At 46.7% G+C, this 18,811-nt stretch overlaps 2 protein-coding genes across 2 annotated transcripts in view; one reads left to right on the top strand and one right to left on the bottom strand.

Annotated features, from left to right (window-relative positions):
• Positions 1-14,967, top strand: part of SCTR (secretin receptor) — a 24,349-nt gene extending 9,382 nt beyond the window's left edge. Inside the window, exons 4-14 of the mRNA XM_033003501.2 lie at positions 1,804-1,907; positions 2,205-2,302; positions 3,257-3,389; positions 4,644-4,797; positions 4,889-4,949; positions 5,492-5,561; positions 8,270-8,361; positions 8,457-8,595; positions 8,777-8,818; positions 9,825-10,005; positions 14,957-14,967. Coding sequence (XP_032859392.1) covers positions 1,804-1,907; positions 2,205-2,302; positions 3,257-3,389; positions 4,644-4,797; positions 4,889-4,949; positions 5,492-5,561; positions 8,270-8,361; positions 8,457-8,595; positions 8,777-8,818; positions 9,825-10,001 — 1,070 coding nt within the window. The 3' untranslated portion in view covers positions 10,002-10,005; positions 14,957-14,967. The remainder of the gene's footprint in view (positions 1-1,803; positions 1,908-2,204; positions 2,303-3,256; positions 3,390-4,643; positions 4,798-4,888; positions 4,950-5,491; positions 5,562-8,269; positions 8,362-8,456; positions 8,596-8,776; positions 8,819-9,824; positions 10,006-14,956) is intronic.
• TMEM37 (transmembrane protein 37) lies at positions 14,459-18,811 on the bottom strand. Its single transcript, XM_042784318.1, has 2 exons — positions 18,702-18,811; positions 14,459-17,829 (listed from the first exon to the last, which is right to left on the bottom strand). Exons 1-2 carry the CDS (start codon positions 18,720-18,722, stop codon positions 17,257-17,259), a joined length of 594 nt encoding a protein of 197 aa, XP_042640252.1. The 5' UTR covers positions 18,723-18,811; the 3' UTR covers positions 14,459-17,256.

Here is an 18,811-nt window from a genome sequence, read left to right as displayed (position 1 = left end):
CGCCCTGCATAATCTCCCATGCTTTGCATATGGTGCACTCACATGCACACACCAACACAGAACTTCACCTCTTCTTGTCTGATCTACTTTGACATCCTCAGGCAAAAACTAGTTACAGGCATGTTTACAAGCACAGCACTCTGCTCTGAGTTAAGTACGTGTCTTAATAATTGAAGCTGAAGTAGAGAATTTGCCACCATACCACTCCCTTGCTGAGTGCCAAGGCAGGTTGAGGAGAACTGTTTGGGAGAGCTGTTTCTCTCTTGTTGTTGCTGCACTGCAGCAGGGCATAGAAAATCTGGCTTAAAGAACAAGCCTGGCCCTTTCAAAGATGCTAAGTTGAAACAAGATGTTCATAAAAGCATCAGAATAATAGTCTGATTCTGACACACCCAGAGGTCTTCCCACCTGGAGGTCTCAGCATATTTGCTGTGCCTTGCAGTTCCACAGAGGTGAGTTCAGATCACGTGCAGACATGCTGTCAGGTCACCAGAATTAGCCCAGAGGTAGCAGGAGCCCTGACTCTGTCCTGACAGTCCCAGCAGGGCCAAAGAACATAAACCAGTGCCAAACACTGATGCATATGCATCTCCCTCCATTCACTCAACACTGTGGGGATGTTTTTCAGGAACTGGATGCTCTAGAGTCCCCATGGCTAAATGTGTGATCAAAAATAGACTTTCACAGTGCCTTCTGGCAAAGCTTCCTCTAAGAAGGGCTGCTGATTTCAGGTCCTCTCTAAGTCCTTGCTAGTATTGACATTACTGGAGCAAAGCCAGGATTTCACTCCAGGTTTCTAAAGTGTGGCTCCTACCTGACGGATTAATGTGATTAGGACATCGGGCAGTGGTTTTACTTCTCTGTAAAAGTTTCTCTTTTCTTCAGTGCATAACTTACATGCCTGCTAGTGTGATTTCCTTCCAGTGAGATTGCAAGGTGTGTGGGGCAGAACTTCCAACTTCCACTTTAGAGCCAAACATGAATATGGATGTGTTCAAACCTGTCCTATCCAACCATGTGCAACTTGTTGGGGATCCATGTCACTCAGCTTTAGGAGTCTAAAAGTCAGATGCCTCAGGAGAAGTGGGTCAGACAAACTGCCCTCTGCAGATGTCTGTCTGAAAATTAGATTAATTCTGCAAATGCCTTTTTTTCTCCACTGACTAGAAATACAGCCATGAGGGACACAGTTGGACTCAAGTATTTAGCATTCAGAAGTCTAACTTCAGTGAGGGGAATCCCATCTTAGCTTTTAATTTACAAGTAAGCAAGGAAATCAACAGTGTAAGATAATGCTCAGACTTGGCTGTGGGGACAAGACTTCTAGTTTTCATTCAAATCTCACCAAAAATCTGTGACCATCTAAAGTTTTGTGTTCTCTTCAGACTATGACAAAACCACAGTAAAAAGGTGTGAGCATTCAGGAAAGTATCAGGTTTGCATAGAGTATGAATCTGTGATTGAACAAGTCATGTGTTTGCTGATCTTGGAATACTGGCCAAGAAACACAAGATGTACCGAACAGGATTATTTATGTTGCAATTAATAAAAACACATCCATCACAGTCATCTCTGAGTGGGCAAACAATATTATGACCCACACAAGTACACTGGGCAAGTATCAACATCATTATCTCAGCTGCATTTCACCTCCAGCTATGCAGAGTGCACTGCCTGGGGGAAAATATTCTCTTTGCTCTTGGAGCAACCCTATACCTTGGTGACTGACCCCTGAGGAGAACTAAGATATAATTGGAAATGATCATACCTGGTTCTGTCTTTTTTTTTGTTGTTACCACACAGGTTTTGTCTACCGAAACTGTACAAGCGAAGGTTGGTCAGACCCATATCCAAGACCCGATATCGCTTGTGGCTACAACATTAACGACACAGCCAACGAAGCAAGAGTGAGTCTGAGTGCCTGTGATCACAGATCTGCTGCTTTGGGACCCTGGGGGAGGAACATGTTAAGGAGAGACTGAATGATGTTGTGATTTAACTCAGGTGGGGGTTATTGTTACAGGTGTTTTTCAGCATAAATACTTCCTCCAAGTGCTCAGGATGGGTTGCTCAGGGTAAAACTTCAGTAGCTGATTTTACAACAGTATTTATTTGTTAAATAGGAGGACACAGCTTTCTCTTGGTATGGGCTGATTTCTACTAGACAGTCAAAGTTAAAGATGTGACTATGTGTTCCTCTGCAGCGTTCCTATTTCATGACTCTGAAGACCATGTACACCGTTGGATACTGCACCTCCTTTGTGACACTGGCGATTGCCTTAGTGGTCCTGGTCTCTTTTAGGTGAGGAGAAGCATCTTTGGTTTGTGTTTTGGCCAAGAGTTCTGGTCATCTCAGTTGACACAGATTCTTCTGCTGGCTTTCAGAGCAAGTGAAAAATTTAAGTATTTCTGAAAACGATCACAGAGATCAGTGACAAAAATTATCTCTGAGTCTTGTCTCCCAGAAAATGTCAGAGCTGCTTCTCATATTGTGCTCTCCTGTCCTTTCCAAAAGGTAGCTGGGTGTATTTTGCAGACTGGCATTTTCACTGCTTCCCTGCTGAGATCTTCCTGTGACTTCAGTGTTCCTTGGGTAGTGTCTTTCCCCCTGCTGTTCTTTTCCCCACTTGAGACTGTGGCTAAAACTTTGCTCTGAGTGCTGCTGCGTTGACTTCTGGGAAGGTGTTTCAGGTTTATAGTAGTGATCTGACAGTCAGCTTATCTTCACGCATCTTTATAACCTGGAATTTGTACTTTGCTGCTTATCAGTGAAATTAATTTCCATTACAGTAAGTGTCAGGGCAGCATCTCTGGGCAGAAGGAACCCCAGTTATTTTGCAAATTCATCTTCAGGCTGGACAGCCTCTGGACCCAGATTATGTGGGGATTTAATACAGAAAACAAGTGCACTATGCAGGCAAACCAAATAAATCCACCCAGGTGTGAATAAACACCTTGGGTTCATGTTACTCCAGAAGGGAGGGAGGGAAGCTAGACCAAGCATATTGGCATGAAATCACAGTTCTTCTGGCAGCGTTCAGCTTGGTGGAGCAGAGGTGACTTTGGCTTTTTATGGTCTTCTCTAGGATATCCCTCTTGGGAAATGCATTAGTTTTCCTTTCACAGATAGAAAAACAGTGTTCTTAATTTGTCCGTTTATCATTAATAAGGATTGAAATCTGCTGTTTACAGCCACAAGTTACCCACATTGTCTAGGAATGTAACTTTACAGGATATCTCTCTCTTTTTGTAACAGAAGACTTCGTTGTACGAGGAACTACATCCACATGCATCTTTTCACATCATTCATTTTGCGAGCCTCATCCAACTTCATCAAAGATGCCATTTTGTTTTCATCTGAAGACACAAATTACTGTGGTGCATACACGGTAACCCTCTGCCTTCCAGCTTGCTCCACGCCTCAGTTTCCCAGCAGGATCCCAGCAGTAGTTAGCGTGCAGGGAATGAAATCTCGGTCTCAGCTTTCCATTAAGCATGAGGGGTTATGGGAGAGGAAAGGTACACCCTGTCCCTTCTCCACCTCTCGGTCCTGCATGTTGGTTGTTCCTGGCTGAGATTTCCCCATCTGGGAGGATTCTGCATGGATGATGCATGGGGGCACAAAAGCAGCCCAGGCTGGAGCATACACACAGAAACCCAGGTGTGGTTCCTCCCAGCCGTAGATGCCTTTACAAGTATTGGAGCAGAGGGCATCCAGATGAGTCTGAAGTAGGTACCTGCATTCATCATCTTGATTGTGTTGACTAGATGGCCACAGAAGACACCAGTAGTTTGTCACAATGACCCAGAAATGCCTAAACACGGGTGTCTCAGGCTGTGAACACAGGGTACACAACCAGGGTGGAGATTCTTAAATAGATTTTAGATCCTGGTAGGTGGGGCTGTCAGGAAAAGTACAAGAACACATTAGATATTGCTGATTTATACTGCATTGCAAGACCTGATAGTAAGATATGGGTTTGCACCCAGAGACCCTGGAAAAGGAACCTCTTAAATTTTTAATTATGTTTTCCTTTTTCTTTTTATGGGTAGTAAAACATCTTGAAAACTTGGGGTGTGGGGGTGGGAGGGCGGGAAGCACTGGAGACCATGTTTAATGCTTTTAACCAAAAGATAAGTATTGGGGAGGGAAACAAAAAAAAAAAAAAAAAGCTTTTTTCTTTTGCTTTACTCCCCCAGTTTTGATGGATTTTGTTGTTGAACAAGAACATTTTGAGAAAATTTTAACTTCTCTTTATCAACCCTTTTTCTTAGGAAAAAAAAAATAGACAAATACATTCATGTGCTCCTCTAGGGTGATATTGGTGCTACTGATGCTAATAGGGAATTAGTGAATATAGTTATATAATGAATATGGTAATAGTGAAACTCCTCTTGAGACAGTAACCCAAATCCATGTGTCTGTGATACATTTGGTTCGCGTTAGTGAGGCAGTTGATTAATGCATTTACGAGTGCCAGTCCTGCTTTTCTTGTTGTGGGAATGCCTGTCTCAAGGCCACCCGTTTTGTCCCCTAATTACTATAAAAATCTCTATTTCCCAAGATTATTAGTTACAGCTCACTCTCTGTTAGAAGGTAGATACAACTACAGGCAGAAACTAATTATGTTCTCTTTCTTCAGGCTGGGTGTAAGCTCACCATGGTCTTCTTTCAGTATTGTATCATGTCTAACTACAGCTGGCTCCTCGTGGAGGGACTGTACCTCCACACTCTCCTGGTTATTTCTTTCTTCTCGGAAAGGAAGTTCCTCTGGTGGTTCATCGGCCTCGGATGGGGTATTGGTTCTCCTTTCAGTAAGAATAACTGTGGGTTTGTTTTGCCTTTGGGATGGACTTGTGGAACAGTAACTAGCTTTTCCAATCGTAGGTGCCCCAACCATCTTTGTGGCTGCATGGGCGACTGCTAGACAGCTCCATGAAAACATTGGGTAAGTTGTGTGGAGGGGGAGAAGGTGACATGCCAGGGGGAGCCTGCAGCCCCCCCGCAGGCTGCTCCACGGCTCCTGCTCAATTCTAACCGCTGGCAGCCAAGTAAACCAACCACCACCCCGCTGTGGTGTGAGCCTGAGTCCTGGCGTGGGTGGGAGCAGAGGTCCAGCTGAGCAACCTGAGAAAGAGCCTCAAATTTCATTTGAGCATTTTCAAGGATAGGCGGTAGCCTTTAAGTATGAACTCAGCCCACAATGTTTTCAGCATCTGTGTTTGACTTTATGATCAGTGAAACTTTGTTCCTTTCGCTTCTCCATTCCAAAATTTTGAACAGTAGTTCTACTGTAAGGGCAGGATATACTTTTGTCCCACGCAGGTGGACAGTTTTCTGTCATAAATGTTGTACTGCTAAGTGAGAACAGGAAATTCATTTCATATAAGAAGGGAATAGGGGTTTATCTGAAGTGCAAAGCAGACTAACCTCTTTGAAAAGATACCAGTGTTTTCATAACTAACTGCACCTTCTCTTCTATTTTTACAGGTGTTGGGACATTAACACTAATGCCAATACCTGGTGGATCATTAGAGGCCCCGTAGTTTTGTCTATTTTTGTAAGTCTTTTCTGGGACAAGCAGATTCAAACTGTATTTTAAAATATTGTGAAGTCAGAGATCATCCACTCAACATGCTTTAGAAGTGTGTTAATGAACTGATCTTAGACATGTGCCTGAACTGGTGTGACACATGAATTTACTGCTTAAGCAACTTCTGCTCAGCAGGATTTAGTCAGTGACTAATGCCCCGAAGCTAAGTTCACAAGGAAAGCTAGAGTGTCCTCCCAAGAAGCAAAAGCCTGAAGAAGATCAGGTTTCCACATCCTGTTGATTTCATATGAACTTGGCTGGCTTGTGGAAGCTTGTTTTGGACTGATTCAAGGAAGGCAGTGGAGGAGAAATGAAGTGGCTGTACATATCAGTACAATTGCCTTTGTGTCTCCCGGTCAATGCCCCTCTCAGCAAAGCCAAAACCAATTTGCCTTACATGACCATTAGCTTTTGTTTTCAGCAATGAAAGCAACTCACAGGCTGCATGCACCATATGTTAGTGGACTGCAATTGTACTGAAATAAGGCATAGGCATTGAAACTCAGTGTGGACCTGCCCAGTACAAGGCAGTAGCAATGTCAAGTAGAGTTTGGTACACATAATACTCAGCATCTATGGTATGAGCATTTGCTGGTGCTCACCTTCAGAGCCTTGGGTACCAAGAGGCTGGAGCTGCTTCTTGGAGATAGTTGTTCTGCCCAAGAGAGGTGCTCTGGGGCAGACCACTTTGCAATCTCTCTGAAGCCCTAGTACAGAAACATGTGAACTGCTAGTTACTCCCAGGTAACCTGCTTACATTCCCAGTGAGAACCCAAGAGTTGGTGGAGGTTTTTGTGTTGCCATTATATTTACAGAACACAAACTACAACACTTGCATGCTCTCTTGGAAAACCCAAGCAGCAAAGATGGTGTGTTAAAGTTCTGCTCCCATTTACCACTAAACAATCCTTCATTCCCACAAGACAAGCAGAAGACCACCCAAGTGATTCAGGATCAACTTAACCCAGGCCACAGCATTTATTTTTCTTAATGAAACAACTCTTACAGCTCCAGGAGCCACTCAGCAATACTTAAAATAGCACAATCTTAATTTATCTTTTGATGGACGCCACCTGCTATCCCCTTCCAAGTTTCCTCAAAATCCTGATCACATCTACCTTAGTCACTTAAGTCAGGAGCCGCCTGCATGACTCTGCCTCTTTACCCAAAGGAGACTTGTCTCAAGGCCGTAGCCACAAACAGCTAGTTATTTGGAATTCAGATCTAATCTCTTTATTCCTCACAGCGCGCAGTCTTTAGCAGTTCAAAGGGCAGAAAATCAACAGCGATAAACTCCTTTGTGTTCCCAGGCTAACATTCATTGCTGTGCTGCCCGCGGGCAATCCCTCCCAACAGGAATCCCGCCATCCCCCCTTCCCCAGTACTTTTGATCAGCCAAAAGTCCTGCTCAGCCTACACCTTTCATGTCTGGCCTACGGGGTTAAAAACCCCAGAATCCCCAGATCTGAACCTCCTTTTCCTCCCAACACCCTCAAAATATTTCAGGCTTTCCTTCATATTCCCTACCCCAGCTCTACTCCTTTTCTCACCCCTCCCCAGCTCCCCAAACTTCCAGCCCTCTCCAGACACCCTCAGCAGCCCAGACCATGCAGCCACTTGCTTCCTCTTCATCCAATAATTTATGGAACCCATGGGCATCCTGGGTCTGTCCCACCTAGAGTAGACCCACTTCTCTTAGGGAAATGCATCATCTCAGCCTGCTCCCACACCCACAGGCACGTAGAAGCCACCATGAAGAGGGTGCATCACTGCGATGGTGTTTCCAGGCGTAGGGAAGGGCTAAGGTGCTTGCCACAGTGCAGGCTGTTGCAAAAGGACTGTGGGTGCGGGTCGGCGGGCTGTGCCGGTACAGGAGGAGCAGAGGATGATATTGGGAGCCCTGAAGTGAAGGGCAGATAAAACCAAGGTCTCTTCCAAGTGCTACAAGTTGGCCCTGGGAGAGAGACAGGCTCTGCCGACCCTGCGATTCCTACTCTTTGCCTGAGGGTCAGACGAGCAGAAACAGTTGTTGCTTCACCTTTGCCCCAAACTGAGCAGCAGATCAGCATTTTTATCTGGTACCCACCCTTGGAGAGGGGGAAAATGCAAAAGGAAGAGCTTCAATGTCCACTCTCTCCTATCCCCACTTTTAACCACTTCCCTCCATCATCCCAAACCACGCTGTGTCTTTTGGCAGGAAACAAACGGCATTTGCAGTCCCAGTCAGCAAGCGGTAGCTCCAGTGCTTCCCCTTTGCTGGCATTCAAAGCGGGGCCAGGCAGTGCAGAGGCTGTCTGAACCCCTCAGCCAGAAGGGATCCTACCAATGTGCCTGCTGTCCCTGCCCTTCAGTGATTTGCCTGGATAATAATCCCTGATTGTCCCCATAACTAAAGCTGCAGCAAAACGGTGGGGAAAGCAGCCAGCACCCAAGCCCAGGGTGGCTGGGCAAGCTGGAGAGGCAGGGACAGGGACTGGGATGGGGACAGGGGCACTGCCAGGCCAGCCCCAGCTTCTCTTCTCTGTTCTGCTTGCTCACCCAGAACACCCCAAACTGGCTCTGCTGATTCCTGGCATTTACATAAGTGGTTACTGGGCATTTGGTTTTGTTGTTTGTTTGTTTGTTTTTCATATTCTTCCTTTTGTTTTGTTTTGTTTTGTTTTGTTTTTTTTCAGATTAATTTCATTATTTTTGTTAACATCTTAAGAATCTTGATGAGGAAGCTCAGATCACCTGAAGGACGGAGTAGTGATTTCAGCCAATACAAGTATGTCCCTTACATCTCGACTTTATGCCACGTGAGCCCACCTGAGCTCCTCTTGTTCCTTCTCCAACAACTTTCCCCTCTGTTTTTGTTCTCAGGAGACTTGCAAAGTCAACACTCCTCCTCATCCCTCTCTTTGGAGTGCACTATATTATCTTTGCTTTTTTCCCTGAAGATGCAAGCAGTGGCACAATGGAAATTCAGCTGTTTTTCGAATTGGGTCTTGGATCATTCCAGGTAATATTTGACAAGCTATTATTTCTTTAAAATAAGAAAAAGGTAAAACATATAATTCTGCAACAGAGCAGAGTCCCAATGGCAAAACCAAGCTGCCTGATTTCCCTTGAGATGCCTCATCCCCATTCAAAAGCAGAAACTGCAATTCTAATTCTGTGACCATGGTTCTTTTATATTTCAGGGCTTTGTCGTGGCTGTACTTTATTGTTTTCTTAATGGTGAGGTGAGTTTTGTGTATATAACATTATTTTTTATTGCTCTAGCATGCCTCATTTCTCCAATTAATTACACATTTTATATGAGGGCTTTCTTCCCAGATACCTAACATCACTCGTGAAATACCTCCTAGGCCTGGCAAGCCTAAGTAATTGTATGCCAGATGCAAACTTCACCTCAACTATTGCAGCCCTTTTGTAAATCAGATAGCATCATTACTGTCTGGGAACGGAGGGTGAGAGCACCATCCCACACATGGTCACACTGACAATCAACTGGTTCTGATGTATGATGCTATTAGCTGTCATCCCATGGCTGGTGTTTTTGCTTGATCCTTGGGAGGGAATATATCAAAAGCTGTATCCAGTCCAAGCTTATTAGGACTCTCATAAGGTAAAGCTTTTGGAAGAGGGACTGTTTCCTTTGTAGTCATATGATAACTTCCAGGCTTCTGGGCTAGAACTTGCACTCTGAAACGCTGCTGCTGGGAGAGGTGGGGGGAAACTTTATCCAAACCTGGGAGATCCTGAGGTTATTGGAAGGAAAAAGAACCAAAAACCATTAGTTCCTAAAGTTGGATGAAAAAGTCACTTGGAAATGGAGGAGGGGGTTGAAATTGACTGATCCTTTAACAGGGTTCAGAAAAAGTTGTTTTGAAAAGAAAATCTGCATTTTTTTTAGCTTTGAGTTCTAAAATGTCCTGTTTTTATAACTAAAATAAAAATCTTGGAAAAATCTAAATCAAATACTTACTAAGGCCAGCTAAACTCTGTGAACAGTTTCACCTGCAATTAAACAGAAAGGTTAACAGAAAATTGTGTGGCTGCAAAACAGTATCACTAGAAGTGACAAGAAACAGGCCCTACCCTAAACCCTTAAACTGGGGGTTAAATAAATAAATTCAGACCTTGGCAAAGGTAACCCACTCTCCTTTTCCTGTTATACTGCTCTCCGCAATGCACGGCTCCAAGATAAACTACGTGAACTAAGTATTTTGTGACCTTTCTACCTAGGTTCAGCTGGAAGTTCAGAGAAAATGGAGGCAATGGCATTTAAGCAAACACTTGCGTCAGCATCTCAGCACCTCAGCGAGTAATGGAGGAAGTGGCTTAACTCAAGAGATGCAGATGGTGAGGTCAAGCCCACCAGAGCACAGGAGAGCAACCCTCCAAAGATCAAGCGTGCTTTAACACCGTATGCCTGGAGGATACCTCCGTGCTCAGATACACATGGTTAAATCCCATGGACTGTGTTGGGAGTCCTGTGTATGTATCCGAAAGCAGGACTTGGCTGTAGATCAACAGTTCTTGAAGCACATCTGTTCATTTATATCCTGTGTAGCACCAGAGTTATTTGCAAGGCAAAATGGGCCAAAACTTTATGCTCTTCCTTGGGTTTCTGGCCATAGTCATTTGTGTTTCTTTCCATACCAATATTTTTCGGCTGCTATTTCTACCTTAAATGTGACCTTTCATTTTCCATGTGGCTCTGCAACATGTTCCAGGCTAAGCCAGGCTGGTGAGTTTTAGATGGTCTCTATTTCTTCTGCTTTTGAAGCTGGGAGGACATTTAATTTTGTACAATGGATGTTACATGCCATCTTTTAACACAGCCCAGGGGTTTGAAACGCGAGATTAATTCATCCCTAAAATTTACAAAGATTCAAAATCTTTCTGTTGTCGTGATGGATGATGGACACTGGGAACATGAAACACAGCTGAGCTCCTCTTTCCTCTCTGACTGCATATCCATTGCTCAGGTATGCTCCAGTGACAGGTTCAGGCAGTTTTCTTCTTTTGTCTCTTCTAATGGTGGAGACCTCAGAAATAACAGCAGTCCAATTTGGATCTTTGTATCTTTCTGAAATGGTAAAAAAGCTATTATAGCATATTCCAAGGGTGGCCAAGAAAACTTTAGTAAGATGGCTCTTTCCTATTGTGTCTGTACCTCTGAGACTTGTCCAGCTACTCTTTGAAGGGAAGCAGTGAAAGCCCTTGAGATGTTTAAAACTCAGTTGAGCTGCACAGTACAAGGTATCTCGTGAGAACCACCACCATAGTGGCTGGCAAAAGAGTCTATGATCACTCAGCGTGCTGAAATTTGCAAGACTGTACTGTACTGTAATACACTGTGCCAAGGTGTCTGAGCTTCTGTTAAGCTTTATGTTCTTCAGGATAAAATTGTTAAGCAAATTTCCCTGGTTTGAGTGGGAAAGGGAAAAAATAATTAATCCAACAAATGCAATCCAAGCCTCCTACTTGATTTTGTATCTGCATTTCCCCAGATGGGGCAATTCATGCCTGGTTTTCTTCAAGGGCAAAGATGACTGAACAGAAAGAAAGCAAGTGGCGCTTATCACGCTTCTGCTTCTCCCTCCTCCCAGTCATCCACAAGACATTGGCAAAAGGTGTATGGTATGTCAAATGCTGACAGAGCAACATTCCCCAACTGCTCAGCCAAAACCGCCCTAACAGCTTTTATTCACACCAAGCATCATGGTAGACCTCTGTCATTTTACCAAGGGGCAAACAACGTGCAGAGAAATTCAAAGGATGCTTTCAAAGTTAAACTACCTGTGCAGAAGCAGGTTTCTGAGTGCTATTAGCACTGTTTCAAACCCCGAGATTCAGGAGAAATGTCTCTGTGCTGACAGTTAGAGGGACGGCACAGCCCGTATCCTCCCTGGCGAAGCTGGCACTGCGGCAGCACCGCTGAGGGCAGCCGGGCGAGGAAGGACAGCTCGGCAGGAGGGAGGGTTTCGCGTTCTCCCCGGCCTCCCCTGCCCGGTTGGCTTTGACTGCTGGTGTGGGTCACCCAGCAGTGGGAGAGCTGAACCTCTTTAAAACCAGGTTAAAAAATAAAATATAAAGCAGTGAACAGGCAAACATTTCCAGGAATTAATTTTAAACTTGAGTTTTTGGAAATGGAAAGGTTTTGAGTTGACATTATCCTTTAAAACTCAGCGAAAGCAAGTGGAAGGAAGAGCAGAAGTAGGATCAGTCCTGTGACTGAGGGAGAAGTGAAAGCCCCTCCGTGCACCTTCGAGTGACTTACCCAAGCCAAGCAGAGCCTCCAACCTTCTTGGGGGTTCACTCTGTCCCAGCATATTTAGCAAGTCAGATACTTCCAAAAAGATACAACCATTAGCCTAATTTTCTCTCCGGCCTACAGATAAGACCAAGAAGAGTAAAACAACTTGTATGTTCCCTGTCTGAGAAATAAACATTTATCAGTCAAGCCAAAGCAGCTGTTTGTTTTAAATGCAAGTGCCTTCTTCCAGCATAAATGAAGAAATACAGATTCAGAGATACAATAACATGTAATTAATCAGATCTGATGCAATTATTGGCTCTCCCACAAACCAGTGTAAGAGCTCAGCCTTGCAGTGAGTAGTCAGGACTGGCACTGATAGCACAAGGTCAGGTGGAGCCCAAGCTGAGCGTGATACCTATTTGTACAGGAGTCCAGGTCAAACAGGCGTGAACCATATACCCCAAAGCAAAACACTGCTGGTTTTTGTATTCTAAAAAAAGTTCTAGCATAAATTATTGTTTTACATGGCCATTTTAGTTTTATTTGACTTGCCTGAAATAACTGCAAAAAGAAAATACTTCCAGTTTCTCTATTACATGTTTGCTTCAGGCATTGAGAGCTGGCCTGGTTTATATGAAAAGCTGAGGATCCACCATAAAAACCCTTGGATGGCAGCTGGCATTTGGAGTCCTTGGCTCTTTGGGAAGAACAAGTCCCCTGGAGCAAGTGCCAGAAGCAGGCAGCCCCAGGCATCACAATGCTGTGACCTAGGGGGAGAAAGCTGCTGCCAAACACCACCATAGCAGGATGGGTTCTCACCTCGCCCACCTTCTGCACTGGCAATGCAGAAGAACCCTTCCCTGCTGGGGATCTCTCTTGAGTAACTGCACTGAAGAGTACTAAAGGAAAGAGCTACTTATGCTGCCATGTTTATAAGCAGACGAAGAGGAACGGGGAAGTAAATCTCAGTAAGCAATGCAAAAAAGCAGGAGATGAATGAGTGCAAGACATGCAGACTCCAGCATCAGTTAGTGGCATGAAATTACTGTCACAAACTCAACACAGACCCCATATTCAGAGTTCACCAACTTCCCTTTCTCTATACTCCCTCCTCCCTATTCAGTGTAAAGCAGGCTCTTGCTATCAGTAAACAGGACTTGAGTACCATCTTTCAGCCAAGCAGGTATCATTGCTCTGGGACACTGGTGACAGACTCCGGCTATTCACTCCAGGGCCTCTGTGAAGCCAGTTAGAGCTCTGCAACCCAGCCGTGCAGGCAGCAGACCCAGTAGCCTGAACATGAGCAGTCTAATACCTAAGGCTGAATTTAAGAGGAAGTGCTAAATGGCATTTCTTTCCCAACACAGCAACAAGGAAGTTCCCAGCAAAGCCTTCAGAAGCAAAAAGCAGTATTGTTGTGAGCAGCGAATAATTATTTTGTGCACCACCTCACTAGGCATGGGGGGGGGGGGAGCTGAAATGAACAGTTTCAGAGCTGGGTGGTGCCAATTTAGAGGGGTTGGATCCACGGGAAGGTAAGACACCCCAGGAATCCAGCCAACACCCCTTCCAGTACAGCCCCTAGGGGCAGACCTTTCTTTCACCCAGAAATAAGGCCCTTCTTACATGTGCAAGCTGATATGGAATGTTTAGAAGAAGGGCCATTACCTGCTTACCATAGGCCCCAGCAGTGAAAGAGAAGGCAGGTGAGGAGAGTCATCTTCCCGTAATCACCTTCCTGACTTACAAAAGCAAGCAAAGCTCAACGCCCAAACCAGGTGTCCCTCCAAGCACAGCTGATGGAGCTACTTAAAATCAAAATACTAGTAACAGTCTAGGATATCTCCCCAGCTAGCGTGCCCTGTACCGTTATTCCCTATCTGCAAGCAATGGTTTGTGCAAGAGTTTTCAATTAAAGTTAGTAACTGAGCAAGTCTAAGCAGCTCTTTACCAAGATGTGATCATTACCCTGCTTTTAAGATATATTAAACCATCTGAGACAGGCCAATGACCTCTCCCATCAGAAAGAACACCAGGTGCTAATTAATTTTCTTGAGATTACATAAACTAATTCAGTGGCGAAGCTGGAAATCTGTTTTCCTGACATTTAACTAAACCTGCTAATACAGTGAGCTCGGGAAAAACCTGTATAAATACATTTGTACTCAGATACCACTTCTGGAGGCCAGATAAGCAGAGCTGGGGAAAAAAGCAAGGATGCTTCAGGCACAGGGTGCAGTGTGGGAAAAGGGAGGTGAAGGACACAGGAAAAAGCTCTTTAGCTGGTAAACAGAGCACATGCAACAGCAGGAAATCATTAAGAGCCTACAAGGTTATCTCTAATTCCCACGAAGCAGCACAGCTGACTGCCTCTCTTGTTTTGCAAGACAAGAAAGCAGTGCTGGCTGCTTGAGTTGGTGTTGATATGTTGGAGGGGAAAGGAGAGGGGAGTGTGCAGCAGCTATGTGGCCTTGGCTTCCTTCAAGTAGTTGTTTCTTCATTGGTCTAGCTGGGTAAACACACGGAATGGCACTTGGGAGATTATGTAAAGCCCACTCATCCTCTTAAATCTGAACCCCCAATATTTAAATATAAAAAGAGATAATTACAGTTATCTTATTTCAAATAAATTTATTTAACAAACTTCAGGAATATTGCTTGACACTTCCACAGGCTTTAGAAAATTAAGTTACCCATTGCTGCACAGATCGCTGTACATAAAGGTGTCTCCAAGACAATCAACCCTGTTTTGTAATATTTAGCCATCAAAATGCATCTTCTTCCAGCATTAGTAAGTCAAGCAGTACTACACAAAGCCAGTTGGAAAAAAGTTACTGTGTTTTCCCTAGAGGATTCCCTACCCCCAACAAAAGGCCTCTTCTTTAGCTAGCAGAGGGCATCCTAAGATTATCCACAATTGCACCAAGTACTGGGTGAACTCAGTGGCCAATTGTTCACTGCCCCCCTCTATCCCGAGTGGGAGGCACCCGTCTGGGACTCGGTCTGGCTACAGCTGCCTTCCCCCAGGGAGGGGGCTGGGGGCACGGCCTCCCACTAGCACAAACAGGAGTACATGCAGAATTGAATTCCAGTTTTGGGTGTCACCAGGAAGGCACTCTGAAGTTACATCTGTGTTTCCAGACAAGCCATGGACACCCTTAACCTCGTGTAGGGGAGCTGTCCTGCCTGGCATAGGCACCACAACTGATTTATTGGTTAGTTAAGGCACTTTACCACCTGGTAACACCAAAGTGCAACAGTTTGGTGCTAGACCTTGCAGACTCTCTCTTGTGGGGTAAATGGCTCTGCTAAAGCCAACAGCACTGTTCACACAGGCGTCTGCAAGTTCAGCCCACTAGTATGTCTTCAACAGAGCAAAGTAGCAAATCAAAAGCACCTTGACAAAAAGAGACACAATCACAGCTCAGAGGCAGGTTAGGGGCACAAGTCATTGTCCTTGAGAACAGGTCAAGAAGCTCTGACAGAGCCCCAGACATAGCAAGAGCTTCAGGAGTTGGCTGGGTAGCACAGCTCTGTGCGTTATCTCACCAGAAAGATGGCGAGATTCATGTGCAAAAGCACAACTGGCAGCGTCCAGAGCAAGTCTGGTCTGAAACTGAATTGCAAAACAGGCTTGGGAGTGTCATCTTAAAAAGTTACGGAAATCTGAGAAGGAATGGACACTGTCCTCATGAAGACAAGTGAGTCCCCAGGAGCACATTCAGAAAGTGCAGATGTATGCTCAAGCAGGACTTCAGATTCTTAGCTTTCAAAGACAAAGCTGTTTACTCATGGCTCGCCTACACAGCCTTCTCAGCCTTTGTGCTATGATGCTTTTGTTTCAGGTGAAAAATTGTGTCAAACTTGATGCACAGGAAATGAAAACCTTGCTCAACAGCTATCAGACAAGCTACAGAGATTAAACACATAGAACCATTTGTCCTAAAACAAAAATAGAGGCAGCCTTACCGGCAGATATAAAACAAACATTAAACCAGAAACCCCAAAATACTCTGAAGACATTTTTATCTGTGGACAACCAAGTGCTGTATGTTGGACCCAGAGGATACATGTAGGGCAACCAACCTCTGAGGTCTCCTGCTGAGGTCTCTCCTTTTACATCAGACCCCACAGGAAACTTCAAAGCTGCAGCAATTTTAGAGATCTTGACTCAGGCACTGGCAGAAGGAAGACCAGCCATAACATAATTTTGACCAAGACTCTTTGTATTTCCACCAGCTGTGACAGATTAGAGCTGCCCCCATTAGCCCCTCCTTAGGCAATCATGGGTGGCTTCTCCTCCCAGTCCTACTGTTAATCAGGGGAAGAAAAGGACTCGGTCTGGTCAGAAAGACCTAGAGCTTTCTCCTTCCTGAAGAATTGCTACAGGAGACTCTCAGCGACAGGATGAGCAGATTTCCCATTGCCTCAAGTGAGACAACCACTGACAACCAAAGCACACCCCAGAAGGTGTAGTGGTGTCAGCATGGTGTGCCCAGCCACAACACCCACCTAAAGCCCCTGCAGAACTTGTCCCTCTTCCACCAAAAGGACAAAAATGGAACCAGGAAGATCAATGTCCTGTTACAGAGAACTTTGCAAGGGCTGTGCAGGAGCCAGTTGGGGAGACCATTTGGTACATGTCCTGTAGGGGTGGCAGAGGAGCAGTGACAGGGTGGAGAGGCAGCAAGGACAGGAACGTGCACGGCTGCCTGAGGAAGGCATCAGAACCCTTCCCTGTACACCTGCATCACCCAACGCTTGCCCTTGGCTCCAAGACAGTTACATCTCCCTGTGCCTCTGTGAGAAGTGTCCCAGAAAAACTTCACAGAGGAAAGGACAGATACAGGGAATGTGCCAGCAGGAAACAAAACAGGTGATCAGATCAAGAGCTGCGTGCTTTCTCTTTTGAAAGAGAAATTGAGGAGTGAGATCCAGTGAAGATTTTCAATACTCAACACCAGAGAGCATGGCCAGGCACAAATCATCTGTCCCTGGGACAGAGCAAAGTTGTGTCACACTCTTCGGAGGCTTTGGAGTACAGGGGAAAGCATAGCAACACCAAACCCATAGCAGTGCAGGCTTTGTGTAAGCCTCAAAACAGCCCATGTGTGTATATTGCAGACTGCCACCCCTCTGCATGTTTAATGGGACACCCTCTTCTTTAATCGACTCCTCCAGAAAACCACACTGCAGCAGCAGCCAGTCCCTGTCTCTGCTTTTCTCACGTTGCTCAGCCCTCCATGCTGACCAGTGGGTGGGTACGTCTTCTACAGACATCAAGACTGACTCATTTCTCCTCCTTGCACACAATTTAAGACACGGCGTCCTTTTCAAAATTCATTAGACTCCCTTTTTTCCAGTCTAATTGGCAAAGCTGATTACATGAAGGCAGAGGTACACCCTTTGCGCCTAGATTTTGCCTATGCTGTTCCTGGGGTGCGTGAGGCTGTTGATGTGAAGTCCGCTGATCCCATTGAGGAAGAAGAGAAAGGCAGCAATGAACTCGCACCAGTACGTCAGCGTGAAGCCCGTGAAGGTGAGGTGATCCTTCACGAGGATGGAGAAGCTCAGAACCCCGGTGGCTGAGAGCAAAAACGAGCCGAGGATAAGAACCGAGCCCATCGACCACTTTCGCCGCGCATTGGCATCCTCGCACACTTGCGACACCATCAGCAGCTCCAGGCCAAATATAGCGACCACCACGGCAAAGGACACCAAGCTTCTTATGGGAATCGCCCCCACGCTCAGCCCCTCCACCCTGGCCAGGCTGAGGTCAGTGACACACCTCAGGGCGCTGGCGTTGCTGACGGTGCAGAAGTGCCACAGTCCGAAGAGCTGCCCCCTCGCGAAGAGCCAGCGGCCATCACAGACGGAGATGGAGGACAAGACCACCGCTATGGCCACACACAGGATGATCAGGCTCCTGATGAGCGTCTCAAAGAAGGATTTCTGGGGTCTCCGGTGCGCCAGCAGCCTCTGCGCCTTAAAGGATAGTGGGGGTAAGAAAAAAAAAAAAACCAAACCTGAATTAACAGTGCTACTTAAAGGTGAACTGAAACCAGAGGGACAAAACCGGGGGCCTCCATTTGAAAATATTTTCTTGTGCAGATCAAACCCCTTCTCGCAAGGGAGGGCAGGGCAGTTACATGCTGCACCCAGAAGAAAGGAAGGGTGGGTGAAGCTCTCCGAGTTCTCTGGCTGCACGAACAATGCTCCCACGTCAAGGTCCGGGTTCAGGATCACAAAGGCTCTGGGCTGAGCAGGATCCCAGCCCCACGGCTCCCGCGGCCCGGCCTCCTGCTCTGGCAGGGCTGGAGGAAACCGCCAGCCCCGGGGAGGATGGAGAACGACGCCTGGGACGGGGGGAGGCGGCTCACAAACACCAGCACTGCCCTCCCGCGCTGCGCCCAGCCGGGCTCTCCCGCTCTCGCCGGCTCCTCGCCCCGGAGCCAGCGCGGCTCGGCTTCCCCGGGGCTGGGGGTGTCTCCAGCTGCCGCCCCCTCGAACCCGCGTGGGCAACACACGCTCCCTCCTCACCGAAACCCTCCAGGAGGGTCCGAAATAGAATGAAAAAGCCAGGCAGCCCCCCTCCTCCAGCCCTGCGCGGGGCAGGCGGTGGTGGCTCTGAGCTCCAGGTGCGGCGGGGAGCCGGGAGAGCCGCTGCCGGGCCGGAGAAAGGCGGGGTGGGGGTGCGTGTGTCCTGCCGGCTGCACCCCACGGCTCCGAGGAGGGTCAAGCCGAAGCACCAGCCCTCCCCCCCCCACCCCCGGCCCCTCCAACGCGGGGGGGGGGGGGGGGGATGCGCGGCCCCGCAGCCTTCCCCGTGGACCCCGGGCGGGCGGGCGGCGACGTACCTGCGCCCCGACGGCCGTCATGCTGCCGCCAGCGCCGAAAGACGAGGGGGAGCTCCGGCCGCGGCTTTTTATGTCCCCGGAGGGCGGCGGGCAGCCCTCCCGCCCGCCAC

The sequence above is a fragment of the Tyto alba genome, unplaced genomic scaffold (assembly GCF_018691265.1).
Source record: "Tyto alba isolate M040663 unplaced genomic scaffold, T.alba_DEE_v4.0 Super-Scaffold_7, whole genome shotgun sequence".
Lineage (NCBI taxonomy): Eukaryota > Metazoa > Chordata > Aves > Strigiformes > Tytonidae > Tyto > Tyto alba.
The sequence above is the reverse complement of the archived record's forward strand: the minus strand, read 5'-3'. Positions and strand labels throughout refer to the sequence as shown.

Bases quoted from the DNA above. Each gene is read 5' to 3' on its own strand.
- TMEM37 (XM_042784318.1), bottom strand. From the start codon at position 18,722: ATGACGGCCGTCGGGGCGCAG. The intron at 17,830-18,701 runs GTACGTCGCCGC...CTATCCTTTAAG, and splicing joins TGACGGCCGTCGGGGCGCAG to GCGCAGAGGCTGCTGGCGCA.